We start from the raw sequence: 21,465 nt of genomic DNA, 5'->3' as shown, positions 1-21,465 counted from the left end.
TGCTCTTACCTGACCCTCCCTGTCCTGCCCTTGGCACTGAGTCCACAGCCTGGCACTTAGGAGGTACGCAACAGATGTTGCTGAATGGTCCCGGACTTCTCACCTGATACGCGGCAGAAGCTGCACTCCAGATGAAGCCCTCAGGAAAATGCCCATAGAGAAACTCGTCTTCCCTGGGCAGTGGCATGCCGTTGTTGGTGATAACCTCTGTGTAGTACCTGGCTGAGGCTCTTGCTGTGCGAGGCCTGTTTGTGTTGTTGAAATCAACATGGTACAGTCCAAACTTGACTGTGTAGCCATTCAGCCATTCAAAGTTGTCCATCAGAGACCATGCAGAATAGCCTCTAAGGTCTACACCATCGAGTCTGTAGGCTGGGAACATCCCAAAGGGAGAAGAGAAGAACTTTACACCAGGAGGGTGAGGTTCCCCAAGAAACCCAGCCAAGACTGGCACCTCATTCAAGACAGTAGTCCTAAACTGTTACCTTCTACACACAAGTAATGTATGCCCAGATAGACAAATCACCTTGTCTTTTTTGCCAGCACTGATGCCCCCAAAACAATGACTGATGGCCAATCTCTGCAAAATCAAATTCTTTTGTTGGGGTGAAGGGACGTGCCTCAAATCAAGAGTCTCAGCCCACTTTAGAAGTTAAACATACAAATGTGAATTAGAGAAGAGTTTCTTTTTCCGGGGTGCATGGAACTCACCAGGATATAAGCTCCATGTTATCTTTTCGTTCACTGAACTTAGAATAGAACTCGTCACACAGCAGTTGCTCAGTAAGGAATGGATGGACCCATGGAAATACTCTGTATGAATGGGAAGATGACCATAGCTTTTTTTCAAATTTCCAAAGGGATATGTAACCCCAGAAGGGAAAAGAATTATGGAGTTAGGCCCTAAGAGAGACTTGTTGATGGTCTGTAATCCACTCTGCCAAACCATTTCAGGCATGTTACATACAGATGCCGGAAGATTCTGTAAGGGGGACATCAATGCTCACCTACCTTTCAAAGCTTCATTGATGTAGGTTTTGTGGTAAAATATCCTGTCGGTATCTTCCACTTTTGGACTGGTCAGCGCCACTCCATTTTCAGTGATGTAAATGGGGATGTCGCCATACTCTTCCTTGATCCAGTTGAGCAGCCTTCGTGTCCCCCACGGCGCAGCTCTGTCCATTGCTGTGGAGGGCCATGAAGAGTCCTCCATCTCGGTTGTCTCCCGGTCATCTTCATAGGAGGGTGGGTTTAACCTGGGCGTTCTGTGCTGCACGATTCTGGAGTAGTAGGTGTTAAGGCAGAACACGTCGGCTGTACCCCTGATGTATCTCTTCTCTTCCTCAGTGAAGCTTGGCAGGCGGGAGGTGGCCAAGTGTTGAAGTTCACTCCTATTCCCCACTTTCCACTTCATGGCATCAGGATAGTCTCCATTTCGGAAAATGGGGTGGGCAAACCAGCCCAGTGAGAACTGCAGCATTCGGTCAGCTGCCTCCACCTCCCTCGGGATCTCTGGTGACTTGGGCTCTGCCCAGTGTGTACTGAGACTCAAAGAGATTACCCCCTTCTGTTCCTGCCTATATTTCTCATTGTAAGTGTGATAGACTCTGGCATGAGCTTTGATGATTGCATGGCCAATCCTGTAAGGTGCCCAGCCTGGGTCCTTCACCTGTGGAGGAAACTCCCCTGAGCCATAACCTAACCATGCCTGGTACATGGGCTCATTAAAGGTCATCCAGAACTTGACTCTGTCCCCAAAGGTCTGGAAACAAAAGTCCGCATAGCTGTTAAACAACTCAATCAAGGAAGAATTTTCCCAGCCTCCAATATCCTGGAGAGCCTGGGGCAGGTCCCAATGGTACAGTGTCACCATGGGTGAAATGTTGCTTGCCACCAAGCCATTGATCAGCCTGTTGTAATAATCAACACCGTGTCTGTTGATAGAATTGTTTCTTCCCGTTGGGAAAATCCTAGACCAGGAGAGAGAGAAACGATAGGCCTTCACCTTCAAAGCTCGAAGCATATTCAGATCTGCATCCAATTGGTTATAGCTGTCACAGGCGATGTCTCCGGTGGCACCGTCTTTCACACTGCTCCCTGGTGTGTGGGTGAAGTTATCCCAGATGCTGGGGCCTTTGCCATCAGCATCCCAAGCTCCTTCAATCTGATAAGCTGATGAAGACACACCCCACAGAAAGTCATCCCGGAAAGTGCCATGGTAGAACAGATCTCTTTCAAACTTGGGTTGGTTGGAGAACTTTTCCCAAACAACTTTAGCTTTGGAGGGCACATCAGATGGGAAAGTGAAGGCTCTCATTTTAGGTGGAAAGTTTGATGCACTGGGCGGTGGCAGTCTCTTTACTACCTTGGGAAGAAAACCATTCTTTTCAATGATGCTGGTGAAAAAGTAGGCAGACTTCCTGGGAGTCCTCGGCTTGCTGCTGTCATTGAAGTTGACGTGGTGCAGCCCAAACCTCTGGCTGTAACCAGAGGGGCCTTCGAAGCCATCCATGAGGGCACGAGCAATGTAAGATCGAACATCCACCAAGTCGTCCTTGATAGCTATAGAGAGAAACAAAATTCAGGATTATTTTAAAGTCTCTATTACTGATGTTGCTATTTAAAGGTTTTCCTTTTGGGCGCCTGAGTGGCTCAGTGGGTTAAGGCCTCTGCCTTGGGCTCGGGTCATGGTCCCAGGGTCCTGGGATCAAGCCCCGCATTGTCCTCTTTGCTCGGCAGGGAGCCTGCTTCCTCCTCTCTCTGCCTGCCTCTCTGCCTACTTGTCATCTCTCTGTCAAATAAATAAAATCTTAAAAAATAAATAAAGGTTTTCCTTTATACACAGTTTGGAGGGGACTTAGGTTACCCCAAAAATGCTAACCCTTTTTCCTTAGAATAAATAAAAGAAAAACCCACAAGGCCCTACAAATCATCAGGTCACATTTGTGGTCATAAATCTCAATCCAGAGGAGCATCCCTGCCTTAAAATGAATACGAGAATGTGTTCCATCTGCTTTTATCAGGACTCCTTGGTTTTTTATAGAATGAAAAATATCTCAAATGTACTTTTGCTTTTCCTTATATTTAGCAATACTGATATAAAATGATCACACATCCCATCTTAGAAAAGAGAAATAAAGCCTACAGTAAGGTGTTCCCTGGTAAGTGGGTTGAATAGAAGTCCTCAAAAAGATATGTCCAAATCTTAACTTCCCATACCAGTGAATGTAATCTTATTTGGAAAAAGGGTCTTTGTAGATGCAATTAAGTTAGGGATCTTAAGACGTGATCATCCTGCAAAACTGGATGAGTCAGAAATCCAATGACAAGAATCCTTAAAAGAGAAGCAGAGAAGGTCCACATGAAGATGGGGGCAGAGAGCAGGGTGACGCAGCCACTAGTCGGGAATGCTTAGAGCTACCAGAAGCTGCAAGAAGCGAGGAAGGAGTCTACTTTGGAGACTTCAGAGGGAGAGTAGTCTTACTGACATCTCCAATTTGGACTTCTGGCTTCCAGAACTATGAGAAAAATGAAAGAGAGAGAGAGAAAGAAAGGAAAATAAAAGAAAGGAAGGAAGGAAAGAGAGAAAAGGAAAGAAAGAAGAAAGAAAAGAAAAGAAGGGGGAAAAAAAAGTCTGGTGAGTCAAGGAAATATCAGCCTCAGAGTAAAGCAACAGCTTTGGGCTCAAACTGGGAACCAGCAAAGTATTAAGCCCTATTTTTGTCAGATTACACAGACTCTCAACAAACACTAACTGTGTAAGAGGCATAATTCATATACTATGTATAGTTTACTTAATCATTCAATGAATAATTTAATAAGCACCTACATTGTCCCAGGCTGTAATAGGCTCTGGAAACAAAGATGAATCGAAGCCTCATAGGTTTGTGGGTACTGCTGAGACAGAAATAAAAAGGCCTCTCACTGGCTGATCAGGTACATCATGTAATCTCTCTGAGCATTAGTTTTCACAATTGTCCCATCAAGATAATATCTGCCACTACTGTGCCTAGGTGGGTCAGTCAGTTAAGCAGCTGCTTTCAGCTCGGGTCATGATCCCAGGATTCTGGGATCAAGCCCCACACTGGTCTCCCTGCTCACTGGGAAGCTTGCTTCTCCTCCTCCTCTGCCTCTCCCCCAACTCCCAGCTTGTGCACATGCTTTCTCTCAAATAAATAAAATCTTTTTTAAAAAATATGCCCCTATTTTCTGCACAAGGCTGTTTCAAAGATCACTTGAGATAATCTCTTAAAGGGATTCCAGGATTGTGAAGATTACAGAATTGTAACCCTGATGCTAAGGGTACAAGCAAAGTATAAGAGAGAGTGTCTGGCCTCAGCAACAGTGACTGTGTTTCTCCATTCCTTACTGAAGTGCCTAGAGCAAGGTATTACGAAACAACTCTTTCAGTGAATCTAGACAAGGCCCTGAAATCTTCTCAACATAGCCCCCTAGGCAGGTGACTAGCCACTCATTGACTGATTAGCACTGACATATGAGATGAAAACTATTTGCCATTCCTTTTTACTTAGAATAAAAAGGCATATGGGAAAAAGTCTCTTCAACAAATAGCACAGGGAAAGTTAGCTACATGCAAAAGAATGAAACTGGACCAGTTTTCTGCACCATACACAAAAATAAACTCAAATGTATTAAAAATGTAAATACGAGACCTGAAACCATAACAATCGTAGAAAAGAGAGAGCATAAGCAGTAATTTCTCTAACACTGGCCATATCGACATCTTTCTAGATGTGTCTTGAGGCAAACAAAACAAAACCAGAAATAAAGTATTGGGCCTACATCAAAATAAAAAGCTTCTGCACAGCAAAGGAAACCATCAACAAAACTAAAAGACAACCTCTGGAATAGGAAAAGATATAACATATTTGAAAACTACATATCCAATAAAGGGTTAGTATTCAAAGTAGATTAAGAACTGATATAACTCAATACCCAAAAAATAAATAATCCAATTTTAAAAATGGGCAGAAGACACAAGCAGACATTTCTTCAAAGAAGACATACAGATCACCAACAGACCCATGAAAAGATGTTCAACATCACTCATCGTCAGGAAAATGTAAATCAAAACTACAATGAAATATCACTTCAGACCCGTCAGAATGGCTAAAATAAAAAACACAAGAAACAGCAAGTGCTGGTGAGGATGTGGAGAAAAAGGAACTCTCATGCACTGTTGGTGAGAATGTAAATTACTACAGCCACTGGGGAAAACAGCATGGAGGTTCCTCAAAAAACTAAAAATAGAATTACCCTATGATCCAGTAATTCTAAACTGGATATTTACCCAAAGAATATAAAAACACTGATTCAAAAAGATATATGTACCCTGTTCACTGCAGCATTAATTACAACAGCCAAATTATGGAAGCAGCCCAAGTGTCTATCAAAAGATGAATGGATAAAGACGATGTGGTATTTATATATGCAATGCAATATTACCCAACTATAAAAAAGAATGAAATCTTACCAATTGCAACAACATGGATGGATGGAGGGGGTATAATGCCAAGTAAAACAGGTCAATCAGATAAATACAAATACCATATGATTTCACCCATATGTGGAATTTAAGAAACAAAACAAAGAATACAAGAGACAAACCAAGACTCTTAGCCACATAGAACAAGCTGATGGTTATCAAAGAGGAGGGGGTGTGGAGATGAGTGAAATAGGTGAAGGAGATTATTTATCATGTACATTTATCATGATAAGCACTAAGTAATGTATAGAATTGTCAGATCACTATATTGTATACCTAAAACCGATATAACACTGTATGTTAACTATACTGGAATTAACTGTACTGGAATTAAAATTTTTAAAAAATTTAAAATACATTTGAAGCTTTGTTAGGCAAGAATGATTCTGTAGGTATGAATTAACTGGATCAAAGTTAATGGTGTGGAATGTAGATGTTATAGCTGGTTAAAGAAGATGGAGATTAATGTGGCCAGAACAATGAGGGAAGATTTAATGGGTTGGAGTCCCATCTTACAATGCCATTGTCATCCTATATTGTAACTTTCTGGGTTCCTCTGTAGACTCTGAGTGTCCTCTGGGAAAAAGTGATATTTTATTCAATATTTTACCCCTACAGTCTTGTGCAATGTGTGGCACATAATAGGCACTGAATACATTTTTGTTAAATGAATGCATTAAAAGAAGATGATTCCTGATCAGTGGATAAGACTCAGATGGGCAGAATGGAGAAGGAGGCATTATAGGAAATAAGAACACAGGAGCAAAAATTTGAGGCTTCTGGGGGAGACAGGAGAGTAATGTGAAGGATTCATGCTATTACTACTACTACTAGTACTACTAGTACTACTACTACTACTTTTTGGCTTCATTTTCTTGGAAGACTATCTTTGTCTCATTAAACAAAACTTTGAAGACTTGGAGAAGTACCACCCACTTTCCAATCACCAACATATCCATCATTCTTACCCTTGAGCACCTCGTTGATATATTTATTGAAATAGTCCACTCTCAAGGAATCCTCAAAGAGATCTTCAGTCTCCCCTATGGGCATGCCATTCCCAGCCAGGTAGATCGGAACTTTTCCTCTTGTATATTCCAAATGTACAAACTGCAACAGTCTCCTTATACCCCAGGGTACCACATAAATCCAAGGGGATGAGGTCTGAGGCCACACAGGGTCCACATGTTGGGAGAAGCCCCCAATGGTATCATAGCTGGGGATGCAGGAATCTTCTTGGGTCTTGCTGATGAGGCGGGAGGTATAATGAGATAGACCCAGAAAATCAGCGGAGCCTTTCAGAAGCTGCTTCTCTGCTTCTGTGAACTCAGGGAGCTGGGCCACAGGACTGGGGCACCGTTGGTTCATCTGTTGGATCTGGGCCTTCAGGGCAGCAGGGTAGTCTCCATCCACAAAGATGGGGTGTGCAAACCAGCCCAGCATGAAATGCAAGAAGCGTTCAGAGGCTGTGAGGTCCTCGGGCCTCTCTGGAGACAGAGGTTCTGCCCAGTCTGAGTTCAACACAATGCCCACACGTCCCTGCTGCTGTAGACGATAGTGACTATTATAGTGGTGCCAAACTCTGGCATGAGCCTTGAGGACCAAGTGAGCCACCTTGTGAGGAAGAAAGAAGGGAATACAGTGCTTCATAACAACCAACAGCAAAGCCAACAATCATAAGCCAATATCAAGTCTACAACAACTCAACAAGTTAACACCAATGTCAAGGTTACCAACGTTAATGACAACATTAACAGTGAAAATGTCCACATCAATAAAAAGAGTAATATCAGGGCGCCGGGGTGGCTCAGTGGATTAAGCCGCTGCCTTCGGCTCAGGTCATGATCTCAGGGTCCTGGGATCAAGCCCCGCATCGGGCTCTCTGCTCCGCGGGGAGCCTGCTTCCTCCTCCCTCTCTGCCTACCTCTCTGCCTACTTGTGATCTCGCTCTCTGTCAAATAAATAAATAAAATCTTTAAAAAAAATAAAAATAAAAAAAATAAAAAGAGTAATATAGACAACATCAGAAAGTCATCAGCAAGTTAATGCCAATGTCAACAAGTCAACAATATCAATAAGAAGTGAAGACAGATGCTAATAATGTCAATAAATCAAGGACATGGACATTGTTGACACTGACAACACCATCAACACCAGTGCTGGCAATACCAACAGTGCAGACAACAGAGACAGTAAGTCAATGACATGTCAATGAGTCACCACCACTACAGACAGGTCAATAGCAGCAGCATCAACACCATAGTTCATAGGAAACGTTGTTAATGAATTCTCTCATGTATTTCTTACAACAACCTTATATGGCAGGTATAATTATTATTACCATTGTACAATGAGGGAAACAAGATCCAGAGGGTGGAATGCAGGAAGTCTGACTCTAGGCCTGTATTGTCCCAAACAATGCTATTCTGCCTTTGCCCTCAATAATCCTTATTGACTAATTCATCAACAATGAATTTGGGGGGATCATTTTAGTCGCCATACAAGGAATGGGATAATTCTAACCTACCTGTCCTCCTTTCTATAGTGAAATCTAGAAAGAAAACCCATGCCCAGGAATCTCTTTGTAGACTTAACTCAAGGTCTTATAAAAGTCAACAGCTTCCCTCGGCAGAGCACCATGGGAAAACAGGCAAAAGTGGGGTGCCTGAAGTATAATACACGTAGATTTTAATCTTGACTTTGTCACTAACTTGCTCAGGAAACTCAATCTTCTCACTCAGTTTCCTTTTCTGCAAGAAGCAGTAATTATGGATCCATTTAGAAGCACTAAAGAAGATTGTGGCTACATGGGTGCATGGCTGGCTTAGTCACTGGGCACCTGCCTTCAGCTCAGGTCATGATCCCAGGGTCCTGGGATCGAGCCCCACATCGGGCTCCCTGCTTATCTGGGAGCCTGCTTCTCTCTCTCCCACTCAACCTGCTTGTGTTCCCTCTGTCAAATAAATAAATAAAATCTTTTTTTAAAAAAGTGTATACAAGCACCAAGCAGAAACCTGGAGTGCAGGCAGGAGCTTGCTGCTGCCTAGCTTTCTTTCCTTTTTCATTTTTATCTTCTGAAGATGACGACACTTCTTATTGAAGAATTTCACATCAAAATAGGCCCTAGAAGTGAAATTCCTCACCACTTCTCATGTCCCAAATGTTAGTCTTTAACTGGGTCCTAAACTCCATGGCAAACTGCGCTCCTTTCCAAAAGGTAGGACTGCTTGCCTCCTAAACGAGTCTGTGTAAGGCAGGGGGATCGGTGGGCTATCAGACCACTAGCAGAACCAGCCACTGTGGCCATGGAACACGGAAAAGTGTTAATGACAAGTCAAGTGAAAAATAGGCACTGGGTAATTGTGATGTGTCAGTGTAGGGTCGTCAGTTGCAAAAAACGTACCATGCTGGTAATGAGGGGTGTTGATAATGGGGGAAGCTGTGGGGGCGGGGGCAGTATATGGGAAATCAATGTTACTTCTGTTCAATTTTGCTATGAACTTAAAATTACTATAAAAAATAAAGTCAACTTAAAAAATGCACTAAATCAAGTGCACTGTGAGTACACTGTAAATGTAAGGGAGCTAGGACTGGAAGGAAATAGGGGCAGAATCAGGAAAGAAACTTTTTCTATGAAATTTACCCTTAATGGCATTATACTGTTTTAACTAATACATAAAAGCAAGACGTGAAGGACTAAAGTGAGGTAGGCTTTCCAGGAGCCACACTTGTAGGGATAAGAAGCCTAAGGAGAAGAGGTTAGTATGAGTTTTACAATGAAGAGATGAATAGAAAGGTTCCAACCTTCCATTTTCAGAAGCGTTCTCTTTCAGTGTGTACTGTCACTTGCTGAATGAGAACAGAGTAGAAGGCTCGACTTCAGTACTATGATTTTTGGCATTTCATCAAGTCACTGATTCTGATTTTTCTATCTCATTGTGGACGTTTGAGACTGTTCTCTAATTTTCTTTTTTTTTTTTTAAGATTTTATTTGTTTGACAGAGAGAAATCACAAGTAGGCAGAGAGGCAGGCAGAGAGAGAGAGAAGAGGAAGCAGGCTCCCCACTGAGCAGAGAGCTCAATACGGGGCTCGATCCCAGGACCCTAGGATCATGACCTGAACTGAAGGTAGAGGCTTTAACCCACTGAGCAACCCGGGTGCCCCTGTTCTCTAATTTTCTTATGTGTATTTGTATCATCTCCTCCAAAAAGCTTTAAATCTCAAGGAAATGAGCCATGGTGTCCTCTTTAATAACCAGTATGGGGCAAAGACTCCTATTTCAGAAGAGAACCCCAAGTGTGGCAGGAGAAAGCCAGACTAGCCAGTCCATCCTGAAGAAGGCTGCCAGGGAAGGCTGAGATTTTGAAGAAATATGGAAAGGATGGAAAGGACCTATATTAAGCCATTTAAATTGTTGTTTCCAGTATATACATCCCCTTCTTATGGGAATGCTATACTGACTAGCCTCTGGAAAGCTGAACCCTTTCTCCCTCCCTTCCTCTCAGCCAGTGTGTGAAGGGTAGAGCTGGCATCGGGACCCAGACCAGCCAGTGCATTCCAATCCCCTAGCCCAGACCCAGTGACTGGTTCGGGGATGGGCATGCAACCCAGGCAGCAGCCACAAGACACAGGAAAGCATTTGCTGGGAATGCCAGAAGAGAGGCAAGCTTGCTTTCCTGCTGGTCTTGAAGGAGGAGAGCAGGACGGCTGCCATCTGGTTAGCAGGCAGTTCAAGTAGAAAGCCAGTAGGGGGGGGCAAGAGAAGAAAAATGGAGTACTAGTGGCACGGTTCTAGGTCTGATCAAGCTCCACTGTGACCAGCTAAAACCCAGACTTTTCCGTTTCCTAGGGAGACAGATTCCCTCTTTGCTTAGGCTAGTCTGGACTCTGCACATGGAGAATGTGCTGGCCCCAATTCTGGCCCCAAACGCCTGCCCTCTACCGACACCACCAGAAGCAGTTTCTGTTCTCCCACCCCCAATTCCCTCAGCCAGCAGCGCTGTGCCAAGGACATAATGACTGTTTTCCAAGGGCCACCACAGCGTCTGGACAAAATAAGGTGATTAACAATTCCCAGTGCCTTCCCTCCCCCTTCTGGCTTCTTTTAAAGGACAAAAAGGAAAGTCGTGCTGAAGGGAAGAGAAAACGACTTACTCCCAGAGAAATGTCTCCCCCAGTGAGGTGGCCTCATAGGGCCCAGACATACCTTGAAAGAGGCCACCCCTGGGTCTGAGAGGCCCGGCGCATGGCGGCCAGTGCCATAGCCGGCGTAGCTCATCACCCACGGCTCGTGGAAGGTCACCCACAGCTTCACGCGGTCCCCGAAGGTGGCGAAGCAGAAAGCCGTGTAGTCCAGGAACGCGTCCACCACGCTGTCGTTCTGCCACCCGCCGTGCTCCTGCAGCGCCCGGGGCAGGTCCCAGTGGAAGAGCGTGGCCATGGGCTCGATGCCCGCGGCCAACAAGCTGTCCACGAGCCTGCTGTAGTACGCGACGCCCTGGGGACTGGCCCGGTGCCCGCGGCCGCTGGGGAAGATGCGGGACCAGGAGATGGAAAACTTGTACACCTGGGCTCGGAGGCCCCGGAGCAGGGCCACATCGGTGTCCACTTTGTGGTAACTGTCACTGGCCACCTCCGGCGTCACTGCGCCCCGGGCGGCGTTCAGGCGCCCCAGCGGGTCCCAGACGCTCGGCCCCCCTTCCGCCCTCGGCCCAGCCGCCTTCCACGTTGAAGGCTCCGGTGGAGACACCCCAGAGGAAGTCGTCCGGGAAAACATCAGGCAGGAAAGCGTCTCTCTCAGCCCTGGACTGGTTGGCAAAGGTTGCCCAGACTCTCCGGTAGGACGAGCCTTGCGGCGAGGAGCCGGCTGCGCGCCCCACGTCCCGCGGTGCCGAGGCCTGAAGGGACCGGCTGCCCGTCAGAGAGCAGGGCCCGCTGCAGGGTTGGGAAGACAAAGGAACACAGGGATGACTCTGCAGCTTACCTCCACCCGGAGACAGAGGGATCGCGACAACATGGGTCATCAGGGGAGGTTCCAGAAACAGGGAGTCAAAAACCATACCCACAAAGTTGTGGACAGGAAGTGACTGATGGGTGGGGAAATTACTATTATTGCCTGTTCTTAGGTCAGTTATTATTGCTCCTGCAGGAGTCAAACACTGTGCCAAGCTGACTGTTCCCTGTATTAGCTTGTCCTTGAGTACTGTCTTTGGTTCTATGCATTTTTTCCCTTATTATTATGTATAAAAACATAGCTAATTGGGGTGCCTCTGTGGCTTCTTGGGCTAAGCATTGCACTCTTATTTCTGCTCAGGGCATGATCTCAGGGTCCTGATATCAAGCCCTGTGCTGGGTTCCTGCTTAAGATTTACTCTCGGGTGCCTGGGTGGCTCAGTCGTTAAGCCTCTGCCTTCTGCCCAGGTCCTGATCCCAGGGTCCTGGAACTGAACCCTGCACCCGGCTCCCTGCTCCATGGGAAGGCTGCTTCTCCCTCTCCCACTCCCCCTGCTTGTGCTCCCTCTCTTGCTGTGTCTCTCTCAGTCAAATAAGTAAATAAAATCTTGAAAAAAAAAATTTACTCTCGCCCTCTGCCCCTCCCCCACCTCACTCTCAATAACTTAATTAACTAAATAAAAACAACATAGCTAATAATAATGATGGCTTTAATTCATTATGCCTTAATTCTGTACTGGCCACTTTGATAAGAATGTTGGTCTCTCATTTAATATTTACAGATTTATGAGATATGTACTGCAATTATGTATGCTTATCCTGCAGAAAAGGAAACTGAGACTTAAAGAAATGAGTAAGTTCTGGGCATCAGGAGACCAGCACCTATCTACCAGCTGGTACAGAAGTAGTTCAATAATTGAGCTACTGGTATAGCTCTGCTGATATGCACTAGCTAAATATTAACTCTGGCTCTTCCACTGGGACCTGCCCTGGGGCACTGCAGGAGCACGGTGAATGGCAGTCCTTTCTCCGTGATGCCTGGACTATGGACATAACAGTTGGAGCTCAAGCATCGATCCTGGACCATAAGGTAGAAGTCTTATTAAGGATGACAAAATGAGATAGTAGCCTGGATTCGCAATGATTATACCTTTCAACTCACTGAGCGGCCCTCAAATAAATAAAATCTTTATAAACAAGTGTGCTTTTAACCATATATCACTAAATTTGTGTGTCGATATTTGTATATTTTTAGTATTTCATATAAATAAATTCAGATAAATATAGATTTGAAATAGAACATAAAAATGCTATCCTTACATGAATAGTCTATTTTCTGTTTTGTTTTATTTTTAGTCCATTTCTCTCCTTCTGTCTTTCCTTCCTTCGTTTTTTAAAATAAAACATTTTTTTCTAATATTTCAAAACAAACCTTGAATTGATTTCCCAGTCTCCAAGTACTGCCCTGTGGGATGGAAAGCGCAGTTCAGGGCGCCTGGGTGGCTCAGTGGATTAAAGCCTCTGCCTTCGGCTCAGGTCATGATCCCAGGGTCCTGGGATTGAGCCCCACATCGGGCTCTCTGCTCCGCGGGGAGCCTGTTTCCTCATCTCTCTCTGCCTGCCTCTCTGCCTAGTTGTGATTTCTCTCGGTCAAATAAATAAAATATTAAAAAAAAAAAAAAAGAAAACGAAGTTCAAAAGCATGTGGCAGTAATGGGTAGAGGACATGAACAGACATTTCTGCAAAGAAGACATCCAGATGGCCAACAGACACATAAAAAAGTGCTCCACATCACTCAGCCTCACAGAAATTCAAATCAAAACCACAATGAGATATCACCTCACACCAGTCAGAATGGCAAAAATTAACAAGTCAGGAAGCAACAGATGTTGGCAAGGAAAGGGGAACCCTCCTTCACTGTTAATGGGATGCAAGCTGGTGCAGCCACTCTGGAGAACAGCATGGAGGGTCCTCAAAAAGTTGAAAAGAGAGCTACCCTACAGCCCAGCAATTGCACTACTGGGTATTTACCCTAAATATGCAAATGTAGTCATCTGAAGGGTCACGTGCACCCAAATGTTTATAGCAGCAATGTCTACAATAGCCAAACTGTGGAAAGAGCCTAGATGTCCATCAACAGATGAATGGATAAAGAAGATGTGGTGTGGGGCGCCTGGGTGGCTCAGTGGGTTAAAGCCTCTGCCTTTCGCTCAGGTCATGATCCCAGGGTTCTGGGATCGAGCCCCGCATCGGGCTCTCTGCTTGGCGGGGAGCCTGCTTCCTCCTCTCTCTCTCTGCCTGCCTCTCTCCCTACTTGAGATCTCTATCTGTCAAATAAATAAATAAAATCTTAAAAAAAAAAAGATGTGGTGTATATATCATATATATATATGTATATATCATATATATATATATATATAATGGAATACTATGCAGCCATCAAAAGAAATGAAATCTTGCCATTTGCAACGACGTGGGTGGAACTAGAAGGTATTATGCTGAGTGAAATAAGTCAATCAGAGAAAGACAATTATCATATGATCTCCCCGATATAAGGAATTTGAGAGGCAGAGTGGGGAATTTGCCGGGTAGGAAAGGAAAAATGAAACAAGATGGGACTGGGAGGGAGACAAACCATAAGAGACTCTTAATCTCATGAAACAAACTGAAGGTTGCTGGTGTGGAGAAGGTGGTTGGGTTATGGACACAGGGGAGGGTATGTGTTATGGTGAGTTCTGTGAAGTGAATAAGCCTGACGATTCACAGACCTGTACCCCTGGGGCAAATAATACATTATACATTAATAAAAATAAGTAATTATAAATAAATAAATATAATAAAAATTTTTTTTAAAGTTTCTGGCAGTTATACCACCAGAGGGCAACCTTGAGGAAGGGTCTGTGGAGGTGGGTGTGTTCAGTCCAGGGAAGAAAATATATGGGGTGGGGGTGAGGGAGGCCCAAGGACGTGCAGTCCAAGAGCATCTCCTGTCCAAGGGCCATCTTGTGGAGAGAGGATGACATCAGTACTAGGTTGGCACAGAGCACAGAACTGGTAGAAGTGACAGGGACACTGCAGAGGGACCTCCATCCCATGGAGCAAACCTGGGTCTTCCAAACCTAAACACCTCCTGTTTTATGAAGCATTAGCTAATACATTTGCTAAAACAGCAGTAGGGGGGGAATGATCTATAGTTATGGATTATCCATAATATATGCAGGTCTCTGGAGCACAATCAGGACACAAGTGACACCCACTCAGTGAACAGCCTCAGCTGCTCTGACCCAGCCCTCCTGATCCTGGCTGTCCTCCTAGCTTGGAAGAAATTAGGTCTTGAAGAAATAAACAAACAGCCCCTAGACAAAATACAGTGTGCTCTAAAGGCTTTTTTTTTAAGTTTAAAAATTATTTCAGTAATCTCTATACCCAAAGTGGGGCTAAAACTCAAAACCCTGAGATCAAGAGTCACAGGTTCTTCTGACTGAGGTAGCCAGGTGTCCCTCAATTTACTCTAAAGTTGTTTTTTTTTTAAGATTTTATTTTTATTTATTTATTTGACAGAGAGAGACACAGCAAAAGAGGGAACACGAGCAGGGGGAGTGGGAGAGAGAGAAGCAGGTTTCCCACCAAGCTGGGAGCCCAATGCGAGGCTTGATCCCAGGACTCGGGGGATCATGACCTGAGCTGATGACAGGCGCTCAATGACTGAGCCACCCAGGCGCCACTCTAAAGGTTTAATGCTGGGAGTCTAGGGTTTGCCTAACTTGGAAAGAGATTTAGCACACAAAGCCTCTATCCCTATGCCCAGGCCTTTCAGGTAGCCCTCCTTCAGCTGTCCCTCCCCTGCCCCCAGCCACCTCGGATCATCCCAGATAATGCTCTTTCTCCCCCCCATCTGGGGAGTAATGCTCCTCCCACAGTCTGGTGTTAGAGTCATTTGTGGGCCTGTCTCTCGTCTAAGGTCTAAGATTCTCGAAGAGAAAATAATGTTAGTCCTGTTGGAAACCCGCCGCCCCCACTTGTTCCCGCCCCCAGTGGGCTCTCCACCAGTGTCCACCTGAGTGAGGGCCCCTGGCTATCAGGTTAATGTTAGCCAGGATTGGACTTTTGCTTCAAGGCCAAGGTTTAAAGGGAGAACCTTGGAGCAGGTGTTACATGACATCCTGTGGTTTTGCAGGCACTGAGCTTTCAGGGTAGCCCTTCTTTTTATGGCCTCTTGAGTACTATTTTCTGAAAAGATGTGGCCAGCATGCCTCCACTGACTCCAAGCGTGGTCAGGGAGCGGTTCTGACCTATCTCCTCTTTGCACCGTTCATACTCCCAGGACAAAGCCTTACATGCAGCAGCTGCTTTGGGCTTGTTGGTGTGACCTGCTGGCTTGAAGTGAGTTGAAAGGACTGAACAACAGAATATACAAGTGCTGGGAGAGGCTGGGAGAGGGAAAGGACAAAGAGGCGGTAGCAGCTAAAGTGTGTGACCTTGGACTGAGCTGTCCTAGTGAAGTCTAAGGTGAAGGACAAGGAGAGCTCTAGCTGAAAGTCTGGGAAGCCAAATGCTTCTTTCCAGTCTTTGTACTTTGTCAACAAATGGTGCATGAACTCATACGTGTAACACACCCGTAGAAGGCTGAGGGATCTAGGGAACGACCTGTGGTGTTGCTCGCCGCACCATCCTTTTCTTGTTCACTTGAGAAGCACATCAGACTATGAGTGTGTGAGGGTGTCATTATGGGGGTAACCTCATAGCCAGCCCAATTTTTTTTTAATATGCCATTTACAAATTTTGCGACTTCAGTCATTCAGTAAGAAATTATTTGCAACCACACCATAGATTAAAACCGTTCAGGGGCACCTGGGTGGCACAGTCTGTTAAACGTCTGACTCTTGGGTTTGGCTCAAGTTGTGATCTCATGGGTCATGGGATCAAGCCCCGCATCAGGTTTTGTGCTCAGTGTGGAGTCTGCTTGAATTTCTCTCTCTCCTTCTCCATCTGCTCCCCCCACCATTCACTCCCTCTCTCTAAAACACATAAATAAATCTTTAAAAAAAACAAAAACAAAAACAAAAACCTCTCAGAACATCCCTGAGTTAGGCTTCTGCCTCACTGCAACAGCTAAATCTCCAACCTACACTACAGTCTCCTTGTGGGAAAGAGATTTCACAGTTCACCGGAGGAAACAGGTGTAGAGAACTCCCCTCACTTGCTCAGGTCATGTAACTTCAATGGGGCAGTCGGATCTATCTTTAACCCAGCCTTCCACAAACACACACTACCTCCAACAAGCTCTTCAACTAGAAGGCAGGGGTTCAAATCCCAGCTCTGCTTGCTGTGCGGACTTGGGCAAACCGCCAGGCTCACAAGGGCAGAATGACAAGGGAGGATGCAGAAGTACGTGAGCCCAGAGTCGGATGCAGTGGGAGACAGGCTCTCTCGCTGCTGTCCCCTCGGAGCCTTCCTTTCTCATCTGGATAAAAATCACTGGCCAAGAGGCAGATGACAACAGCCCCTGCGAGTACACGCGTGAAAGAGCATTCTGCAAGTACCAGCGATTGATAGTTAAACAGGAAATCTAACATTACCTTTTCTTGGAACGTGGTGAACAGCTTAGCAGAGTATTAACATCAGACCCAATGGTGAGAACGTGGTGTTCACTTATGGCTGTAAAACAAGAAGTTTAATGAAGGCTCCTGGAAGCCCAAGGAACAGTGTTTATGGCTGCAATCAATTATTTTCTTGTTTATTCCACACCCTAGCTCCAAGCAATCATTCTAAGTTCCCTGGAAAATACCATGTGCTAAAGAGGTAAGGAGGTCAGAATGGACTTCCATGTAGCTAGAACAGTGGTTCTCAAACTTCCCTGGCATCCGAATCGCCTGCAGACCTTGTTAAACACAGATTGCTGGGCCCACCCCAGAGTTTCTGAGCCAGTGCATTTGATGTGGGCCTCGAGAATTTGAATATCTAGCAAGTTCTCAGGGGATGCTGACCCTGCTGGTCTGAAGACCACACATGGAGAACAACTGATTTAGAAGAACTCAAACATCAGAAGGAGATGGGATTTTTAAAATTGTTGTGAACTATGCATAAACAATAAATTGATCATTTTAGCCATTTAGAAAGGGATGGAACTTAAGAACAGAAATCATTATGCCACCAAATGTGAGTTAGGGCAAGGGTTATTAAATTGTATCTATGGATGAGTGTCGTGAGGTCTATGAAGCTGGCTCAGCACTGGTTACAAGTAGTAGAAAGGGCACTACTGACCTCTACTCTACCTTACAGGGTGACTGGAATGAATACCAGGACACCCAGGAACCTGTCCCTCTCTAGTAGCCCTCAGCCCCTGATGCCTTAACACAATCCACTTTTCCCTTGATGTGATTGGGCCCTGAAGTGATCTCTTGATCCATGGTCCACCAATCAGATTCACTCTCATGAATTTGAACTAAGAGAGAGAAGATGGTCCATGAGCTGCGGGTCTTAGACCTGAAGGCTTCAGTAAGGTGCTCACCAGGGCCATGTGCAAGCTGAGGTAAAAGAGGGAAAAGAGCAAGGATAAGTGGAGGGGGTCAAAGGTGAGAGATCTCGGAGGGGGCAGTAATGAAAAGGGACACTCAGGCCAGAGCAGTTCCCATACTTATACCTGAACCTGGAAGCCTGATGGTCTTTATTTCCACAAGACCAAGGCATCTTTGTCATCTTTGTACAGAACCTCTCTTCTTTCTCAAGTGGGAACTAAGGGACCAAGAATACAAAGGCAAGGGACACTAAGCCCATCTGGGGAGAACTCTCAGACCAGCCCTCTTCTGGTCCCTCCTCTTATTGGAACCTCAGACTTTTAAAACTGCTATTCCCCAAGCCAGTGCACCAAATGTCATTCAAAACCTCTCCAGCAAAAGCAGAACCCTCTTATACTGTTGCTGGGAATGCAAACTGATGTAGCCACTTTGGAAAACGGTATGGAGTTTCCTCAAAAATTTAAAAATAGAGCTACCCTACAATCTAGCATTGGCACTAGTAGGTATTTACACGAAGGATACAAAAGCAGTGACTTGAAGGGACACATGCACCCCAATGTTTAGAGCAGCATTATCAACAACAGCCAAATTATGGAAAGAGCCCAAATATCCATCAACTGGTGAATGCTTTAAGAAGATGTGGTGTATATATAATAGAGTATTATTTAGCCATCAAAAAGAATGGAATCTTGTCATTGGCAACAACATGAGTATATTATGCTAAACAAAATAGGTCAGAGAAAGACAAATACCGTAGGATTTCACTCATGTAGAATTTAAGAAACAAAACTGATGAACATAGCAGAAGGGAAGGAAAAATAAAACAATATAAAAACAGAGAAGCAAACCATGAGACTCTTACCTACAGAGAACAAACTGAGTGTTGATGGAGGGAGGTGGGTGGAGGATGGATTAAATGGGTGATGGGCATTAAAGAGGGCACTAGTTGTGATGAGCTCTGGATGTTCTAGGTAAGTGATGAGTCACTCGATTCTACTCCTGAAATCAATACTGCACTGTATGTTAACTACCTTGAATTGAAATAAAAACTTGGAAGGAAAAAAACAAACCTCTCCAGCAATGGTCCACTCACCCCCAAGAAGGCTAAAGAGCAGCCCGGTTGAGTTCTTCCTGGTGGAAGGACAGTCTTGGAATCTCAGATTGAAGATAAAAATTTTCACTTTTGGCTCAATAGTCTGAAAAAGATCAAAGCCAGCAAGTGAGCGGGAGCTGTCTAGAGTAAGTCTTTTGATAACAGAGATAGAGCTTCAAGATGAGAAGCTACAAACACCCTGGTTTGGGAAACGTTCTCCAGTCAGGTCAGTTAGTGATGGGAGCAGACCCTAGACCCTGAGGGAGAACAGTCTACACTTTTCAGTAATCAGCCACTCTCCCCATTAACCCCTGGCCAAGAGACAGGTTCAACATGCTTACAAGTCTCCTCCTAGAACCTGGCCCTGTGTTGGGACCAGGAACAAGGCCATCCACTCACGCTAGGGGCCTTTGTTATGACAAGAAGCTCAATCAGGTGCCACCGTAACAGTATTTATGAATGTCTGGGGTTTGCGTCAGAACAATCTGGCTTGACAGGTGCCTGGGTGGCTCAGTCAGTTAGGTGGCCCAGTCTTGATCTCAGCTCAGGTCTTGATCTTAGGGTCATGAGTTAAAAACAACAACAGCAACAACAAAGAAACGCCTAATCTGGCTTGATAAGGGGAAGGTAGGTGATAGATGGATCACGATTAGCCATGAGTCAATAGATTTTGAAGTTGGGGATGGCTTCATGACACTCTCCTGTCTATGTCTGGATATATTTGACATTTCCCATGATAGAAAGCTAAAAGAAGAGGTCTTCATTCAAAAGGGGCAGATGTGGGGCACCTGGGTGGCTCAGTGGGTTAAAGCCTCTGCCTTCAGCTCAGGTCATGATCTCAGGGTCGTGGGATCAAACCCCGCATCGGGCTCTCTGCTCAGCAGGGAGCCTGCCTTCCCCCTCTCTCTCTGCCTGCCTCTCTGCCTACTTGTGATTTCTGTCAAATAAATTTTAAAAAATTTAAAAAAAAAGGGGGGGCAGATGTGACTTTTCTCTCATTTCTTGGCCATTTCACTGTGGAAGGAAACATTTGAAGGTTGGTGTAAGGGCCTACTTAGCCAGAGGGAGCCATTTTGTTGTTTATGCAGTAAACTTTGATTGACCCTGCCTCTCCCAGAAGAACTTACTTAAAAGCAAGTCCGGGAAACCAGTCCCAGGTAGCAAAACCCAGATACAAGGGTAGGTCAGGCCAGGTGGAGACATCCAATCAGTGGGGCACGCACACTCTCTCCCTAGCTATCAAGGAGTGTGGGCCCACATTTTGGGTGCCAATTCTGACCAAGGTGATAGGCTAGTTCAAATGTCTACTATAGGGTGAATTGTAGTTCAATTGGTCACTTATGCGTGACCTAGCATGACTGTGCAGTTTTCTCTGAGTGTTGCAATCTCATTGGCCACCTGTGTGTGGCCAGGCTCAACCACATGGCCTTTGCTCTATAAAAGTTAGCCTGTGAGGCTGGGAATCATCGCCTCTTTGTAAGAGACGGCCCTGACCGGTTGGTTTGATTCTCAATGCTTGGCGCGAAATAAAGCTTTGCTTGACCTTCACTTCGTATCAGTCTTGCTCCTTTGATCATGGACCCATTATTGGGGGACCTATCTGTTGGCATACCACTCGACTTCACCTTAAATAACCTTTTTTTGGGGAGGCTGGCTTTGGTCATTTTCCCCACACCAAGTTTTCCCTCCTCGGAGGAGTTAAAGGTCACTGAGAGATACCAACACAACCACTTCCAAAGAAGGCGGGCATGTTATTTTCCGAGTCACCTGCAACAGTGTCCCTTCTTCATAGATAAGGGGTCTTCAGCTTGGCGGAAGCTAAGTGGCCCAGGACCACAATTAGTGGAGCTGCAGCTCACACAGCTCTTGTTCTTCCCTAGTGCTGGGTCAATGCGGGAAAGCCCAACTATTAAGGAAACAGGATTTTCTCTATCCTTAAAGGTCAATACACAGTGGGGGCGGCTTGTACTATCACAGGATGGGAGAGCTGGAGGCATCTTCTGATGAGCAGAGAATTCGCTGGGTGAGCAGAGCCTCTCCTACTGAGAGGATGTGAGAGGCTGCTCACGCACCTCCTGCAGAATTCAGAATTCAGACGTGCTGTGGCTCTTTATCGAGATGCTGGCCCTAAGGATGGCCTCCAGCCCAGAGCACCTGTGTGCTGGTGGGAGGAGCAGCGGCTGCTGGACCCTGAGGCTCAGAGACGGATGTGCACGCGCTCTGGGGAGAGTGGAGGGAAACAAGAAGGGAGAGGCACCTGCTCCCCGCTGCTCTGCATTCAACCCAGAAGGAGGCAGGGGGCCTGAGCTAAGTTGGGACAGCAGGCATGTGGGGAAGGAAGCTGTGGGTGATGTGATTTGCATTCCTGGGTGAGAACTCAGCTGTTCTTCCTGT

The 21,465-nt window shown here is 45.4% G+C and overlaps 1 protein-coding gene and 1 long non-coding RNA gene across 2 annotated transcripts in view; one reads left to right on the top strand and one right to left on the bottom strand.

Annotated features, from left to right (window-relative positions):
• The window catches only part of LCT (lactase), a 53,316-nt gene that overhangs the window by 17,961 nt on the left and 13,890 nt on the right, over positions 1-21,465 (bottom strand). The window contains 7 exon segments of the mRNA XM_046018253.1: positions 104-372; positions 1,012-2,562; positions 6,475-7,120; positions 10,714-11,196; positions 11,198-11,441; positions 17,040-17,118; positions 19,072-19,174. Of these exon segments, the coding sequence (XP_045874209.1) occupies positions 104-372; positions 1,012-2,562; positions 6,475-7,120; positions 10,714-11,196; positions 11,198-11,441; positions 17,040-17,118; positions 19,072-19,174 (3,375 nt within the window).
• Positions 7,882-20,427, top strand: LOC123950474. Its single transcript, XR_006820231.1, has 3 exons — positions 7,882-7,893; positions 15,845-15,847; positions 20,255-20,427. It is a non-coding gene; the product is annotated as an uncharacterized LOC123950474 (long non-coding RNA).

Source organism: Meles meles, chromosome 9, assembly GCF_922984935.1.
Source record: "Meles meles chromosome 9, mMelMel3.1 paternal haplotype, whole genome shotgun sequence".
NCBI lineage: Eukaryota > Metazoa > Chordata > Mammalia > Carnivora > Mustelidae > Meles > Meles meles.
Note: the sequence above shows the minus strand (reverse complement) of the source record. Positions and strands in the feature narration are given on the sequence as shown.